This window comes from Dermacentor variabilis, chromosome 2 (genome assembly GCF_050947875.1).
Source record: "Dermacentor variabilis isolate Ectoservices chromosome 2, ASM5094787v1, whole genome shotgun sequence".
NCBI lineage: Eukaryota > Metazoa > Arthropoda > Arachnida > Ixodida > Ixodidae > Dermacentor > Dermacentor variabilis.
In genome coordinates this window covers 15285389-15298796 of record NC_134569.1, presented here as the reverse complement: position 1 = coordinate 15298796, position 13408 = coordinate 15285389, and the positions used below count along the sequence as shown (strand labels likewise).

The 13408-nt window shown below is 49.9% G+C and overlaps 1 protein-coding gene across 2 annotated transcripts in view; it reads left to right on the top strand.

The window, feature by feature from the left end:
- LOC142571406 (stromelysin-1-like) overlaps positions 1–13408 on the top strand; it is a 37099-nt gene that overhangs the window by 9480 nt on the left and 14211 nt on the right. For both annotated transcript variants that reach the window (XM_075679730.1, XM_075679731.1), the window contains exons 3-4: positions 10252–10469; positions 11228–11432. In XM_075679730.1, coding sequence (XP_075535845.1) covers positions 10252–10469; positions 11228–11432 — 423 coding nt within the window. The remainder of the gene's footprint in view (positions 1–10251; positions 10470–11227; positions 11433–13408) is intronic.

Sequence of the window (13408 nt, the reverse complement as noted above, 5' to 3'; positions counted from 1 at the left end):
CATCCGTAAGTCCTTTTTCAGTTTCTCCTTGCGTGTAAACGATTTACATTTTTCCTGCCACCTCCACACGAGCCGCCCTCGTTTCCTCGTGCAGCCACCGGAATTGCCTTCGTGCGAGAATCGACGCCAGCTTCGATGGCTGGTCGCAGCGTTCTCGCTTTAACGTGCGTCTTGACGTGTGAATGCCGAATACGCAGTCGCGAGAGGAAAATTTCGGTGCTCTGTCACACACACACACGACGGAACCCGCCATGGGTGGAACTCTATCGGCGCACGTCTTTCTCGATCGTTGCTCAACATCTCCGGCAGCGACGCCGCAGAGAAGCCGGGTTGTCACTCGCCGACGACTTCAACGTCGGCGGGAGCGCGTCGCGCGACGAGCAGGAAACGCGCCGACGGGATTGCGCGCCGCCACGACGGCGTCGCGCGTGTCCGAAACAGCCTCGCGTGCTGCCGCTTGCGCTTCACTCAGGCGCATCAAGCGCCGTCCTTGGCCGGACAGCGGCTGGTTTCCCTACGGCTTCTCTCTCTCTTTCTTTTATTTTTATTCTTTGCAAGCGCATTCGACTAGTTTGCGTGGATACAGGGGACACATCGGCACGTGCATGCTAAGTTAATGTACAGATTCGCTTCTTTATTGTAGTGCATCCACTAGGTATAAGCTTCAGTATAGATCGACATCGAGACTCTTAGAAGTCACATAACCTTCCCGTGGGCAGCACTGCCCCACGATAGGGTTTGATGGGTGAATGTGAAGGGAGAGGGGAGGGGGTGAGATAACGAGGTACATTAAGACCAGCAGGAGCTGTGGTACGCGGCGTGTGGGGGCCAACTGTAGGCGGCACGTGCAGCATGCGACTCGCAGTTCAATCCGCGGTCTTAGCAAGAGGGACAGGGATCGACTGGTTGAGAAATTAAGGATTTAAGGCTCAGCAAAATTTTGGTAAATTATCTTGAAGGACATGTATCGAAAGCAACAACTGGCACCTGGAAATAAATCATGGTTGTACGAGAGAACGCGGACAAAATAGTATAGCGGTCACTGACCAAATCCATGTCGAGAAACACAGAGACGTTCCGGATCCCACACGGGTTCCTCGCTCACGCTAAGGTACACGAGAGCCGTTTGTAGTATTTAAGTCAATGTATGGCGTGTAGCGAGCGAGAAGACTGACTTGACCTGTCGCTGATTGCGCGAGCGAGGTCGAGGGGTTGTAGCACAAGATGCCGACGTCTATACGTTGGACGCGTGCTTACCAGTTTCAATGGCAGGCTGTACTTTAATGGAACTTCATGTCGTCATTCTACGGGGCGCGTGGGGCGCCACTTTACGCGGCGGCAGAGTTGGGACTCAGCCCAAGCTTACGCATGGACGAGTACTTCACTGAAGCGCAGTCGTAAAGTCTCGCAGTGCGTCAGCTCAGAAAATGGCAAGTGCACTCTGCAAGCGCCTTTTTACAAGTTTCATGCACCAGGGGGCCACAGCAGGCCTGGTGGCACGTGAGAAATACGCCTCGTCAAAGAAAAATCAGGCTAACTGTTGTCTTTAGTTGATTAAAGTTGTATATATACTCGTCATTTTAGCGGCAACCGTTTCGTTTTCGTGCGCGTAGATAAATAGCTCCGTGCCGATGAGGCAGAAGGCGAGGTGACGACGAGTCCGGCGAAGATGCTGCTCGCGTATGCGTACTGCGTGTGTGATCACATTCCTGCCTGCTGATCGCATTCCAGCTGCAGCTCAGCCCGAAGAGGAAAACAACCACGATTAGCCCTGAAACCGCGCGCGCGTCAATTCGGCTGCTTTTTTCGCAATTCCAAGGTGGACGCAGCGCGCATTGACATGCCTGCCACGCTAGAGTCTGCCGACCCACTTCACCTGGCTGTTGTACGCGGCACACCGACGTTCGAGAACGCGTGTTCCTTTCGGCGACAACAAATGTGGCGGCCGCTGGGTTTTCCGTGCCTCATTTACATTTCCATTGGCCGCACGCCGAGCGATTACAGCAGCCCGCCGAAACTCTTATCGGGCACCGTTCTTTTGCTGCGTTTCTTACTTTTTTAAGGTTTCTGCTAGTGGCCCATAATTATCCGGTGCTCTGGAACTTTCCGGAAAGGCAGCGTGTTCAGAAGTTATATGAAGGATCCGTGACGTATATGTGCGAGGGTCCTTCTTCTTTCTGGAATACTGGCGCGCGACTGTCTCGAAGTTATACGTGCCAGATTAATGCGTAAGCTTCGCGTCATTATGATCAGTGCACACGCGAGTAAGTATAGAAATTTAAATCGGTAGCTTCAGCAGAAACCATGTCATCACCGCGCATGTAAACAAGCCAGCAACGTCGTAAGCTGCAGGTGGCCTCACACTTCCTCGACTCAAACGAAAAGTCTGTGCACATGGTGCTGAGGCTTTTAAATGTTGAGAAACATTTTGCCTTACGAAGCAAACATTTCCATTTGCCTCGATCTAGTCCATTCCTACTTCAAGTCGAGAACGATCGAAAAGGACAGGCAATACGGGTGAGGCAACCAGATTCGCGCCAGTTCGAGCAACGCGCCCGTTTAGAAAACGTCGCGATTGGACCCGTTCCTTCCTCTTCTGCAAGCAGCCAACCGTTTAGGAAGACCTCTCCTCATTTCTCCTCCGAAAGCGTAAAGTTGTGCCGCTTACGTCATTTGCGAAAACGCCAGTGGCGCGCGCACGCACGCTTGGAATGAAACTTGGTATCGGAACGCTCGTGGTCGCATCCGAGCCGGCCTGGACTTGAGCGGAGCGTGTAGAGGCCCGAGGGCTTCGCCTGAGCGCCCGTCTTGTCGGTGCGATTAGGAGGCTCGGTGACGTCATGCGGTCGGCCAAGCACGCGCGCTTTTCCCGGACCGGCAGCGGCGGCGCCGTGGAAGGACGTCGCCGCCGCCCTGCTTGTTTGTCCGACGACCTCGCGAAGGCTGCGTGGCGCTGCGACTGGACACTGCGGTTGGTCGCGTGTACACTGCAAAATAATTTACACTCCTACACATGAGTAAGGGTGCAAATCCGGTCTATAACTCACGCCCTCGCACTATTTTTGGGCGTAATGGTGTGAGGTGTAGACTGATTTATATGTTTATTCGCTTTGAAGGGTGTAAATTACTTTGCAGTGCACGCGTCTTCTCGACTGTCACGGAAGTTCATCCGCTCTGGGATTCCGGCTAATCTTCGCGAGTCCAGAAGTGGCACACAGAGTCGAAAGGTTAACGAGAGTAACGGATCGGCTACTCTACACGCTGAGGGGGAGAAGGGTGACACAAAATACAAGTCTCGAAGTACGCCGTACAGAATGATGAGTGCACGGCCCTCTTTCGATGTTCTTTATTTGCATTCCAATCACTCTTTTGCTCTATAGTTACTTCTTTGTTGACGAGTGTCGCCTGCAGGCAACATACTGAGAAAAAACATTTTCTTGCTGATTTTCGGTATTGAGTACGAATCTTCTCGCTAAATTGGTCTGGCCAACACTGAATGGCATGCAGCAAGCTTCGTTTGTTGGTTTAGAGCGGGACGCTTGGCGCGCGTGCTCTTTTGATCAGTGGAGGCGCGCCGATGCGAGATCTCTGGCTGCGCTGCTGTCACACGAGTGAATTAAATCGGCATCTGCGGTTCACACGTGACGAGAGCTGCCTGTGCGAATTCCAAGCGAAGCCATAGGTAGCTTGGGGTGAAGCCCACTTACAGTTTCCTGCCTGGTGTTTCCCCTCTATTGCTGTAAATAATGCCGCGAAATATTTCTTCTTTTCGTTAATTATGTTTATTCTCAATATGTATTGCACATTTAGATAGAAAATAAACATTTTTTTCGGGTATTTATATGTGCGGTCGTTAAAGGTGAACAATATTGCCTTCAGCGCGTGCAGGGTGCGTACGTACACGTTTATTCTAAAGCACAGGCTTGTCCCTCGAGAGGCGGGCAGCATCTTACAGCCATGCTGACAGTCAGCAAAGCGTGCAAGATAAAAGTGATGCTGCTGCTGCTGATTCTTAAACATATCGCGTATTCACGATGTGGCATAGGCAAAATAGGGCCGTTAAAACACACACAAAGAGATAATAACTAGTGAAATGAAACTGAGCAGTAAAATAGGTGTATAATAAGGTAAAATTGGGAACAAACAAATAGTAGTCAAAACGCATCAATGGACAGTGTTACTTCTCTACTGTTCGCATCGTCTTCTTTCCTAATCGTGGCGTACAATAACGTCAGTTCGGTCCAACGAAGCCGCCGTCTTTCGTCAAGGAAGAGCTTGTAGATAGAATTCATAGAGTTGCTAAACGTCCCATGGCTTCCAGAGCAGTAACTGACCGCATTACAGCATGATTGAAATTCGCTCATGATTGTCACATATCATGCGCTACCTAGGCGCTCCAAATTTACGTCCCACGGCAAATCAGTGTTCGTTGTGGGAGTATCGTATCATACATGTGTGGGTTTAGAATTGTTGCAGATACGCAGTGGCAGATCGTTTGCGAGATATATATACTGAGGAAACAATACAAGAGAAACACGCGCGGGCCCATGTCTAGCTTGCGATGACCTCCCTTTACTTGTATTATATACAGATATATTGGCGACGCCGGTTTGCAACTTGCAAGTAGATGGGAAATACGCGCAAAGCTTAGAGAGAAAACTTCGCGGACGGAAAAGCCTAGCGCCACGGAGAGTTGGCACCAGTGTCGGCAGCAAAGTTAGTTCAGAATTGTCCTAGCCAGATAGAAAGTACACTAACAAAGAAAAGAGAAATGAAAACAACAGAAGCAGCAGCAGCCGGGACTGCGGAGTGTTTTTCCCATAGCCCCACGCGCGCACTTTGGAAGAGATAAACATCGCGGTGAAGACCCGGGAGCCGATGCGTTGCTTAGCTTTGGCACTGGTTTTACTGGTTCTGAAAGACGTTGTAGGTGCAAGGACAGGGGGAAAGCACAGATCGGGCGGTTCTTCCTCGGGCGAATATGTGGAAAAAAAAATAACGGCACATCGGCCCTCCTTTATATACGCCGCAATGATTGCGTCGTATTCACGACAGCTGCAGTCGTGCCAGTTTAGTTGCTAAAGGAAAGCGAAAAAAAAAAAGGTATTTCATTGCTTTCAATGTCACATCCCTGGGCATACTGTGTATTTTTCTTTGTACTAGTCACTGAGTTCTTTGATCGCTGTCACTGTGCGAAACACAAACGAACGATCAAAAAAGGGAGAGAGTCAGGGGTGCGTAATATCGGCTATTCGGTGGTGCTAATTTTTACCGTTGTGTTTTACCGTTAATCGGTGGTGCTAAATTGTAGCGATCAAGTGCCGTTGTACTTTCTTTTTTCTGACGTAACACCCTGTATGGTGCTTTATTGACCGAGCAATTATCATTGCTTTCGGAGGCAAGCGAACAACTTTTGCAGTGGCTTGTGGACTTGTGTGTACTTATTGAAGGAAAAATAACGAGTACGTTGAAAGAGAAAATGGGCAAAAGAGAGGCAAAAGCTGCAGGCGAATACATATCGGAACCGTGACCTTCGCATGTGTGGCTTCCCGACACACTTCTTTTCCGAATTTTCATGATTTCTTTCGGCGTTGCATACACTAGGCAATAATGATGGTAAACGAAAAGTAATGCAAAAGGCACATAATACGTCAGCAATTACAGAACGTTCACTTTGACACTCGTCAAATGCATGATAGTTTTCCAGTGCCCCATTCTAACAACTTTTACATCAAGCCATTTGGTATTAATCTAACTCATCAGTGCAAGTGTTATCATAAAGAACCAATTAGGAAACATAATCGTTTGAATAAAGGAATAAAAAGGAACTAGAAGGGAAAACAAAAAAAAAGAAAGCTTGCACGAAGATAACAAGCACGCAGATAAAGACGCAGCAACATGACTGGTTGTTCTCTTTCTTTCTTTCTGTCTTTCTGGGACCCTATAACTTAAAAATATTCCAATATGTTTTTATTCCAATCTCCTGTCGTCGAATTTGCGTAACCACCGACGCAAGCACTGGGCGGTCACCCGCAGGGTTGGCTCAACAGGCCAATCGAACGCTCTCCTCGTTCATGGGAGGTCACTTTTGTTTGCTTGAAAAACGAATAACATTGCCTACACTGAGCGGCTTGTCGCATCTGATTGGCTGACAAGAGGCGAGGAGAACGCTCAAGTGGAGAGGGATTCGATGGGGCAGAGCCAGTGCAATGAAAATCGATAACCGGATGAAGAGGGTGGTACCGGCGTCTGCGATTGGTCCGCTTTCCCTTACTTAGCTTGCGGTGGCTGGTCGAAAATCGCGGCGGCGTGCAACGGAAGCTTAAGAATGACGCTAAAACGGATCCTCAGGAAACAAGAGTTGGCCGAATGAGTTCGTAAACGTGCCGAAAGTTCTCGCAAACGTTACACGGCCACGCAAGAAGTTTTATTACACGCAAATAAGGCCATGCTCTCCCGCATGTGCGAATAGCCAGCGCCTCAGCGATCGACGGCAGCCATCTTGTATGCCTTTCGGAACGGGGCAGCCTGCGGCTATTTCAGAAGAAAATTCAGTTTTCTTCGGCATATTGATGCATTTTTAATGCGTACACGTCACTTTGACGCGGTGAGTTTTCGCGGTTTTGTAACGTCGCGTGACAGGCAGGTGAAGTGGGTGCAGCACGAAAACTTTTGACCAATAGCCGGGGGGCAAATGGCGAAAAGGCATCGAATCATAAATAACTGCTTTTCTTTTTTCGGTCAATTCATGCATAATCAGGGTGCACACATCATATCAGATGGGGAGGTATCGCGGTTTTCGTGATGTCGCGTGACAGACAGGTGAAGTGGGGGTGGTCCTAAAAGTTTTTGACCAATCGCGGAGGGCTGATAGCAGAAATGGAATTGAAAAGTTTAGGATAGTTTTACGTTATAGCGCCCCTGTATACTGTTACCGCATGAGCCCAGTCCAATACATTCCAGCCCATGAAGCCTTGATACAAAATTAGACTTCGTGTACTAGTCATGGTGTACACACTATCGTAAAACACTACGAGTATCATTAAGCGACGGTGTTCCAAATGGTGCAGTCGCGCAGTTCTAAATAGACGGCAGAATCCAGCGTCGTGCGAGCACTTGCGAAACTCCGGCTTCGTTCTGCCAAAACGGCCGTATGTTCGCTCGGTGCATTAGGAGGGCGAGAATTGACGCGCGCGGCAACAAAATACCGGTTACTCTTTCCGGTGTCCTTGTATCACCGCTCTCTGCAACGAAAAGAAGTAAAAAAGAAAATTGCGCTGTTCGTTGTAAAGTGTTGAATGTTTCCGCCCTTTCGGCGAGTGTGGCAACAAGCGGAGTTCCTTAATTACCACAAGCAAAAAGCTGACGGCACTTCGGTAAATTTAATATAAACGAAAGAAGCATCGTAGCTAATTTCCCTGAAGCGTACAATGGTCTTTTCAAACGGCACAAGAGGCAGTCACTCGACATAGCGACGACTGCGTTAGTAAAATTGCTGTTGCGCTGTTGTGGCATCTAACCTGACCGCGGTCGGCTGGCTTTGGGGAAGCATTTGGAAAAGCAGACATTCGGCCTTGAAAGAGCTCTGCGGATCACTTCGAACAGGGCTCGCCATGCGTAGTCTGAACCAAGTGAGACTTTGGTATGAGCACAACTCGTGAGCTGTGGCACGCCTTTGTATCACCCGCGTTTTGTAATACGCAGCTTAAACACCGAGCTTCGGCGAGGTAGGAGATGCTGAATGTTGTCGATTGCTGCCAAATTTGAGGCGTGATGCGCGTTGACGAGCATGCAATAGCGGTATCAGTGAATGTCAAAATACACTCGCTTAAAGCGCGGAGGCTGGGTGGACGGAACTGGTATAATAATAACGCAGTTTCAACCTTTGTGATAATGTCGAGATCTCTTGTTTGCGTAAAGATACTAAAAACAGAGCAATAAAATTGTATATTTTCTCGCATCCCCTCGCTTAGTCATATTTGCTTAACCAACCGCGGTGGCTTAGCGGCTATAGTGTTGAGCTGATATGTACGAGGTAGCGGGGTCAAATCTCGGCCGCGGCGGCCGCATTTCGATAGAGACGAAATGCGAAAGCGCCCGTGTATTGTGCACGTTAAAGATCCCCTGGCGGTCAAAATTAATCCGGAGTCCCCCACTACGACGTGCCTCATAATCAAATCGTAGTGTTGGCGCGTGAAACCCCAAAATTCAATTAGCCATACTTGCTTTGGCAGGGTCATAGCCTATCGTCTTTATCGCGTTTTTAAATATAATTCGCAGTTGAGTCCAACGCATACACGGCAATGTAATAGCGGTACGGCTTTCACACGGTTACGCTCCCTGTGAGGCTCAAAGCGTTTCGCACGGCATCGCTTGTATAGTAAACATCCGCGGTGGCGCTCGTGCAATGCTACCCATGCAGGGCTATATTGATTGTCTGGCTGTGTGTGCGGCCAAGTCGTCCAACACGAACGTGATCGTTGTACGCGTGACGACAAGAGCCCGAACGACGAGGATAGTCGATGGCCTGTATTTATGTTCAGTTCGAGCCCATGCAGATGCATATAGGGGTTACGATCTCAGCGTATTCATGAACCGTGACTGCAGGGCTTTCGTGCGGCAGCCTGCTTCTCAATCATAAATGTGGAAGACTTGCGGCATTCAAGCAGGACTTCCTCCTCCGCATAAGTCTTTTAGCCTGCTTTTGCTAATGCAAAAAGAAAAAAGAAAGAAAACGAGACCTGCGAGAGAGGCTGTTTTGTGTACTAGATGAACGATTACGTCGAGTAATTTGTGCCCAAGCCGACGTAAACAGTTTCGGTGCGGCAGCGTACGTAGACCAAATGAAGGCTGACTTCCTGCATACCCTCCTCGCTGAATGCCGCGTTAATGACACAGCGAAGACACGTCCGTCACTCCCTTCGCGGGCCATAGCACGACAGCGCATTGGCCCAGGCGGCCGGCAAGAAATGCTTGTGGCTGAGCTCTCGTCGAAGCATTGTGATGGCTGCGCAACGCGCTGAGGCTGTGACTCACCCGGCGCCAGAAGCGGCGCCAAATGCCTCGAGCAGCGCGTGGGAAGCCGCTGTTGCGCGGGCCGCTCGGCCCATCGGCGATGAGTCAAGGAACCTCGCCGCCCCCGGAAGCAGCTCGGCAATCGCTCGGCGATCTTGCCCCCACTAGTTTGTGAGTCAAGTGCAGTCGGTTATGCACACGCCTGGCTGGCACGGAAACCGTACGCTAACTGGAGCAACCGCATACGGCGGTGTGGATCGCACACGTGCACCGAGCCCCCGCGCGGTATGCAAGACACGCTATAGCCCGGCATTGCAGCGACGAGGCCGCAGTGTTGAATGACTCGGGGCTGCAGTCGGACGTATATCGCGTTGCAGTGCAGCATGCGTGGCACGTTTGCTTTCGGCGACGCGCGTCCTGCCGGTGCGGTTGTCGTGACGGAGCGCGAAGTGAGCTGGGCGACGGGTCTTTGAGGAGCACGCGTGCCGTGACTCACCCAGAGCGGTATACCTACCGCGTTATTTCTTTTTTCTTCCGTTTCGCATTGCCTCGAGAGTGCGCTTCTCTTACTTTCGTTGTCGATGTTTTCCCGCGTTGTTGTTTGCATTCTTTATTTGGGCGCGCGGGGTACGGGAGTGCTACAGCATACATCCGAAACGTCGTTCACTTCGAAAGTCCGAGTACCAGTGAAGTTGGCGATATGGCTGACAACCGAAGGAGCCCTCGCTGAAGAGGTTGGAAGCACTTGCTCCATTTTATACTTGTTACATTTTAGCCGCGATATGCTGACCCAACTTTAAGTTCAAAAGTAAAATGAAGTTGAATTGCAGAAGTCAGTTAACACGCAGGCGTGAAAATGCGTTCAGCGCATGGTACAGATTTCAGACGCCCGTCTGCAGTGACAAGGGTGGTCGCCGGACCCTGAAACGGATACTTGGTTGCATCGCTCCTGTCGTTCTTTCCCTTATGTGCGTAACTTCTAGACAGCCAGTGTTTGCGGAAGCACAAGTATGCATGTCGGGCGTCGGATACCCTCACACGCACGTGCTTCCGAACTTACGGCAAAGGCTGACCTTCGACCTGGTAGCCGAGCGGACGTTCCTTTGACGCACGCAAGCAGACGGAGCCGCGCTTCGATGAGCAACCGCGGAATGACACTCATTCTATTTGTGCAAAACTTGATTCGTGCTGAGAACTTTTGCATCGCCTAATGCAGATACCATCCGCCCTTTGCAGGACGAGTCGACAACGAGACGGCGTCCACGATGCAGCTTCCCCGCTGCGGCGTCCGGGACAAAGTAGGCTTCGGGCTGGACGCTCGTCGGAGGAGGAGGCGTTACGCACTGCAGGGTTCCAAGTGGGCCAGCAACGAGCTCTCCTATCGCATCAGCAAGTACCCACGCCGCGTCAAGGACCGGGTGGCCGTCGACAAAGAGATTGCCAGGGCCTTCAAGGTGCGCATAAAGCATCGACATTTACGCTCTGGCCGGAAATAAGGCTGCGCTCTAGCAAACCACAGCAAAAATATGAGGTAACGTAGTGTGTTATCGACGTTCGTAGTTTGTACCACTGCTTGAAGCAAAAATTAAAAAAAAAGCAAATATAAAGCGACGCGACCAAGTCGATAGTATGTAAAGGTGAAAATTGGACGGAAAGCTGGGGTCCTTACCTTCATAGTTCAACGTATATGGTGCGTTATAATGCACCAATCGGCTTACTTCAGTAAGTCTCTGCTTTGAAACAAGCCTTTCGTATGCATACTGTTATAGCTCTACGACTCCCTTGTCTGTGTCTAGAATAAGTGTAGTTCAAGAAATAGTTACTTGTATGAGTTTTCTTTTTCAGAGTCGTCCTCAATTCTTTTTGCTAGAGTGACACACATTTACTACAGGGTCGACAAACGAGCTACGCATGTAACGCTATGCTTTGAAATAAATCCGGTCTCCTAAGGAAAGCGCAATGAATAAAAGAAAGCGTGTTTTTTACGTGCTTATTTACTCAAAAAGAGTAAAACCGCGCAGCCTCGTTTCTATAATATTCGCGCATGTGGCGACGTTGATTCCGTCTATATGTCTATAGCTTCCTGATGCTTAAACCTTATGTTAAGACCTTATATTTTTACGCGGCTATTTACTTAAATGGTTATTCACTATAAAAATAGCGAACCCACTCTGCCCCCTTTCCGATACCCCCACACGTCAACTTCTCGCAGATGTGGTCCGACGTATCGCCGCTCACCTTCACGCACAAGAAGACGGGTCCCGTGAACATCGACATCCAGTTTGTGCGCGGCGAGCACGGCGACGGCGACCCTTTCAACGGGCCGGGCGGAACCCTGGCGCACGCCTTCTTCCCGCGCTACGGCGGGGACGCCCACTTCGACGACGAAGAGAAGTGGACCATCGATGAGTACACGGGTGAGTATACCCAGCGAGAACACCACTTTCTGCTCATTACACGCAGGGCCCCAGAAGGGGCATGCGCCACTGCAAGGGAGGCGTATCGAATCCTCAAATCATGCTTCTCGATGCCGCACACATCTCACCGCCATTCTTGCCTCGAGAAGCATCACACATCGCCTTCGGTCTCGTGACAGGCGACGAGGCCGTAGTCGCATGTCATCCGCCACACACACTTACTTACACACACACACACACACACACACACGAGAGAGAGAGACGTTTATTAACAAAGCTACCTCGCTCACTAAAAACAAGCTTCTCGTCATTTAGATTATCTTTTTCTTTTCTTCGAAAAGTGTGATCATTTATCGAAGTTATATTAGAATAAATACCAAATTCGTTCTCCCTTTAAGTGCAGACACATCGCTGCCAATTCTCTGTTGTCTAGTGCCTAAATATGGCAATGACCCACTTTTATAGTCCAGTATTCTAAGTATTAACAGATCAACACATGGTACACTCTTTGGCATTGGTGTCAAATATTTTCAACTTGTTAAGGCATGCTTCACAACATTTAGGCCCCCAACTATTTTATGCCGCATCACGTGACGCTACAGTGATTGTGACGTGGCAAAGCCATGCGAATCCGGCGATACCATATATACGTTCGATGCCGACATTCTAGATAAGAAGTCCGTAGCAAAGTCAGTCTGAGCTAGCGTTGTTTGGGAAGCGATGTAGGAGCTGGAGCCAAGGCACAGAGTTCGCAGTCTCCTGTTGGTGTGTGCAGAGCCTCCCCTCCCCCGCCCGCTAAAAAAAAAAAAGAAAAACAAAAGCTTAAGGAAACGGAAAATAAGGCACGATTATCTCGATCCGGAGAGTGGCCAAGGTGGAGCACGAGACTACAGTAATCACCTGCTAGGGAAGTGTTTAATTATAGTTCGCAGCGTGGATGATTGCAGCCCAGCCCTGCAGTGCATGTATACAGTGTTTTCAGGTGCTGTTGGCTCAGTTGGGTATTGCGGAGCTATTGCTGTTCTAGGTTCACGCGTCTCGCATACTTTTCGTCCATGCACCCTGGCAGATAGGACAATCCCGTTCGACCTCTCGGACGGCGCACCCTTTTTCAATTTACAATAATAGCTCGTGATAATAGCATGCGATGTTTCCCGCGGGATATGTAAGGAGGTCGTCCGACTGCCAGGTCCCGAGGTCTGCGTCGGAAATCAAACACCGCTGCTAGGCGTCGGGGTGTTTTATCCTTCGGCGATTTCTCTCGCGACTGGTGCTCGGGAAGGCTACTGCCGCTCGAGCCCGTTCGGGCGTGCTTCCAAGAATTAAGTCGCGCGCTGTCTCTTCTCTGTCCGAACGCCCCCTCGTGGTCGTGCCTGGTCAACCGCGCGGCGCTTTTACGCGGAACAACGTGATTAGGGAAAAACCCATCGGCCTCGCTAATGACTGCCTCGTCGCTGTGGGAAACGACGCGGTTAGTACGCCGCCACTCCCCCCCCCCCCCCCCCCGTGGCTTTGCTTCTAAGAATGGCGAGACAACATGACGGCAACCACGAATACGCGCTTGCTTGATTGGAATCTCGCGTTCCCAGAATAATTGTTCCCGAGCAAGCGAGCATCTTGCTCATCGCTTTCAGAAAAGAAAGAGAAAAAACAACTTACAGAGCAATTTTGTAGCAAGTTGTTTGCGAAATACAAAATCCTAGCAGAAAATGAGCAGCGCCGCTGCTTACTTTAGTTTTCACCGTGAAATATGCACGTCTCACGCAGTATAGAGACAAATGAGAGGGTTAAATATAAATGGTACGCATAACTGCCAGTGCCCATATGTCCTGTTTCATCACACTTGTAGCTCAGGAAAAGTAAACGGAACAAAACAGACGCGGACCGTGAGAGACCTGTACAACAGAATGGGCAAAATGCGTTCTGTAGGTGTTTCTCTGTCCGCGACTGTTCAGCGCCGCTTATCTTTCCTCAAA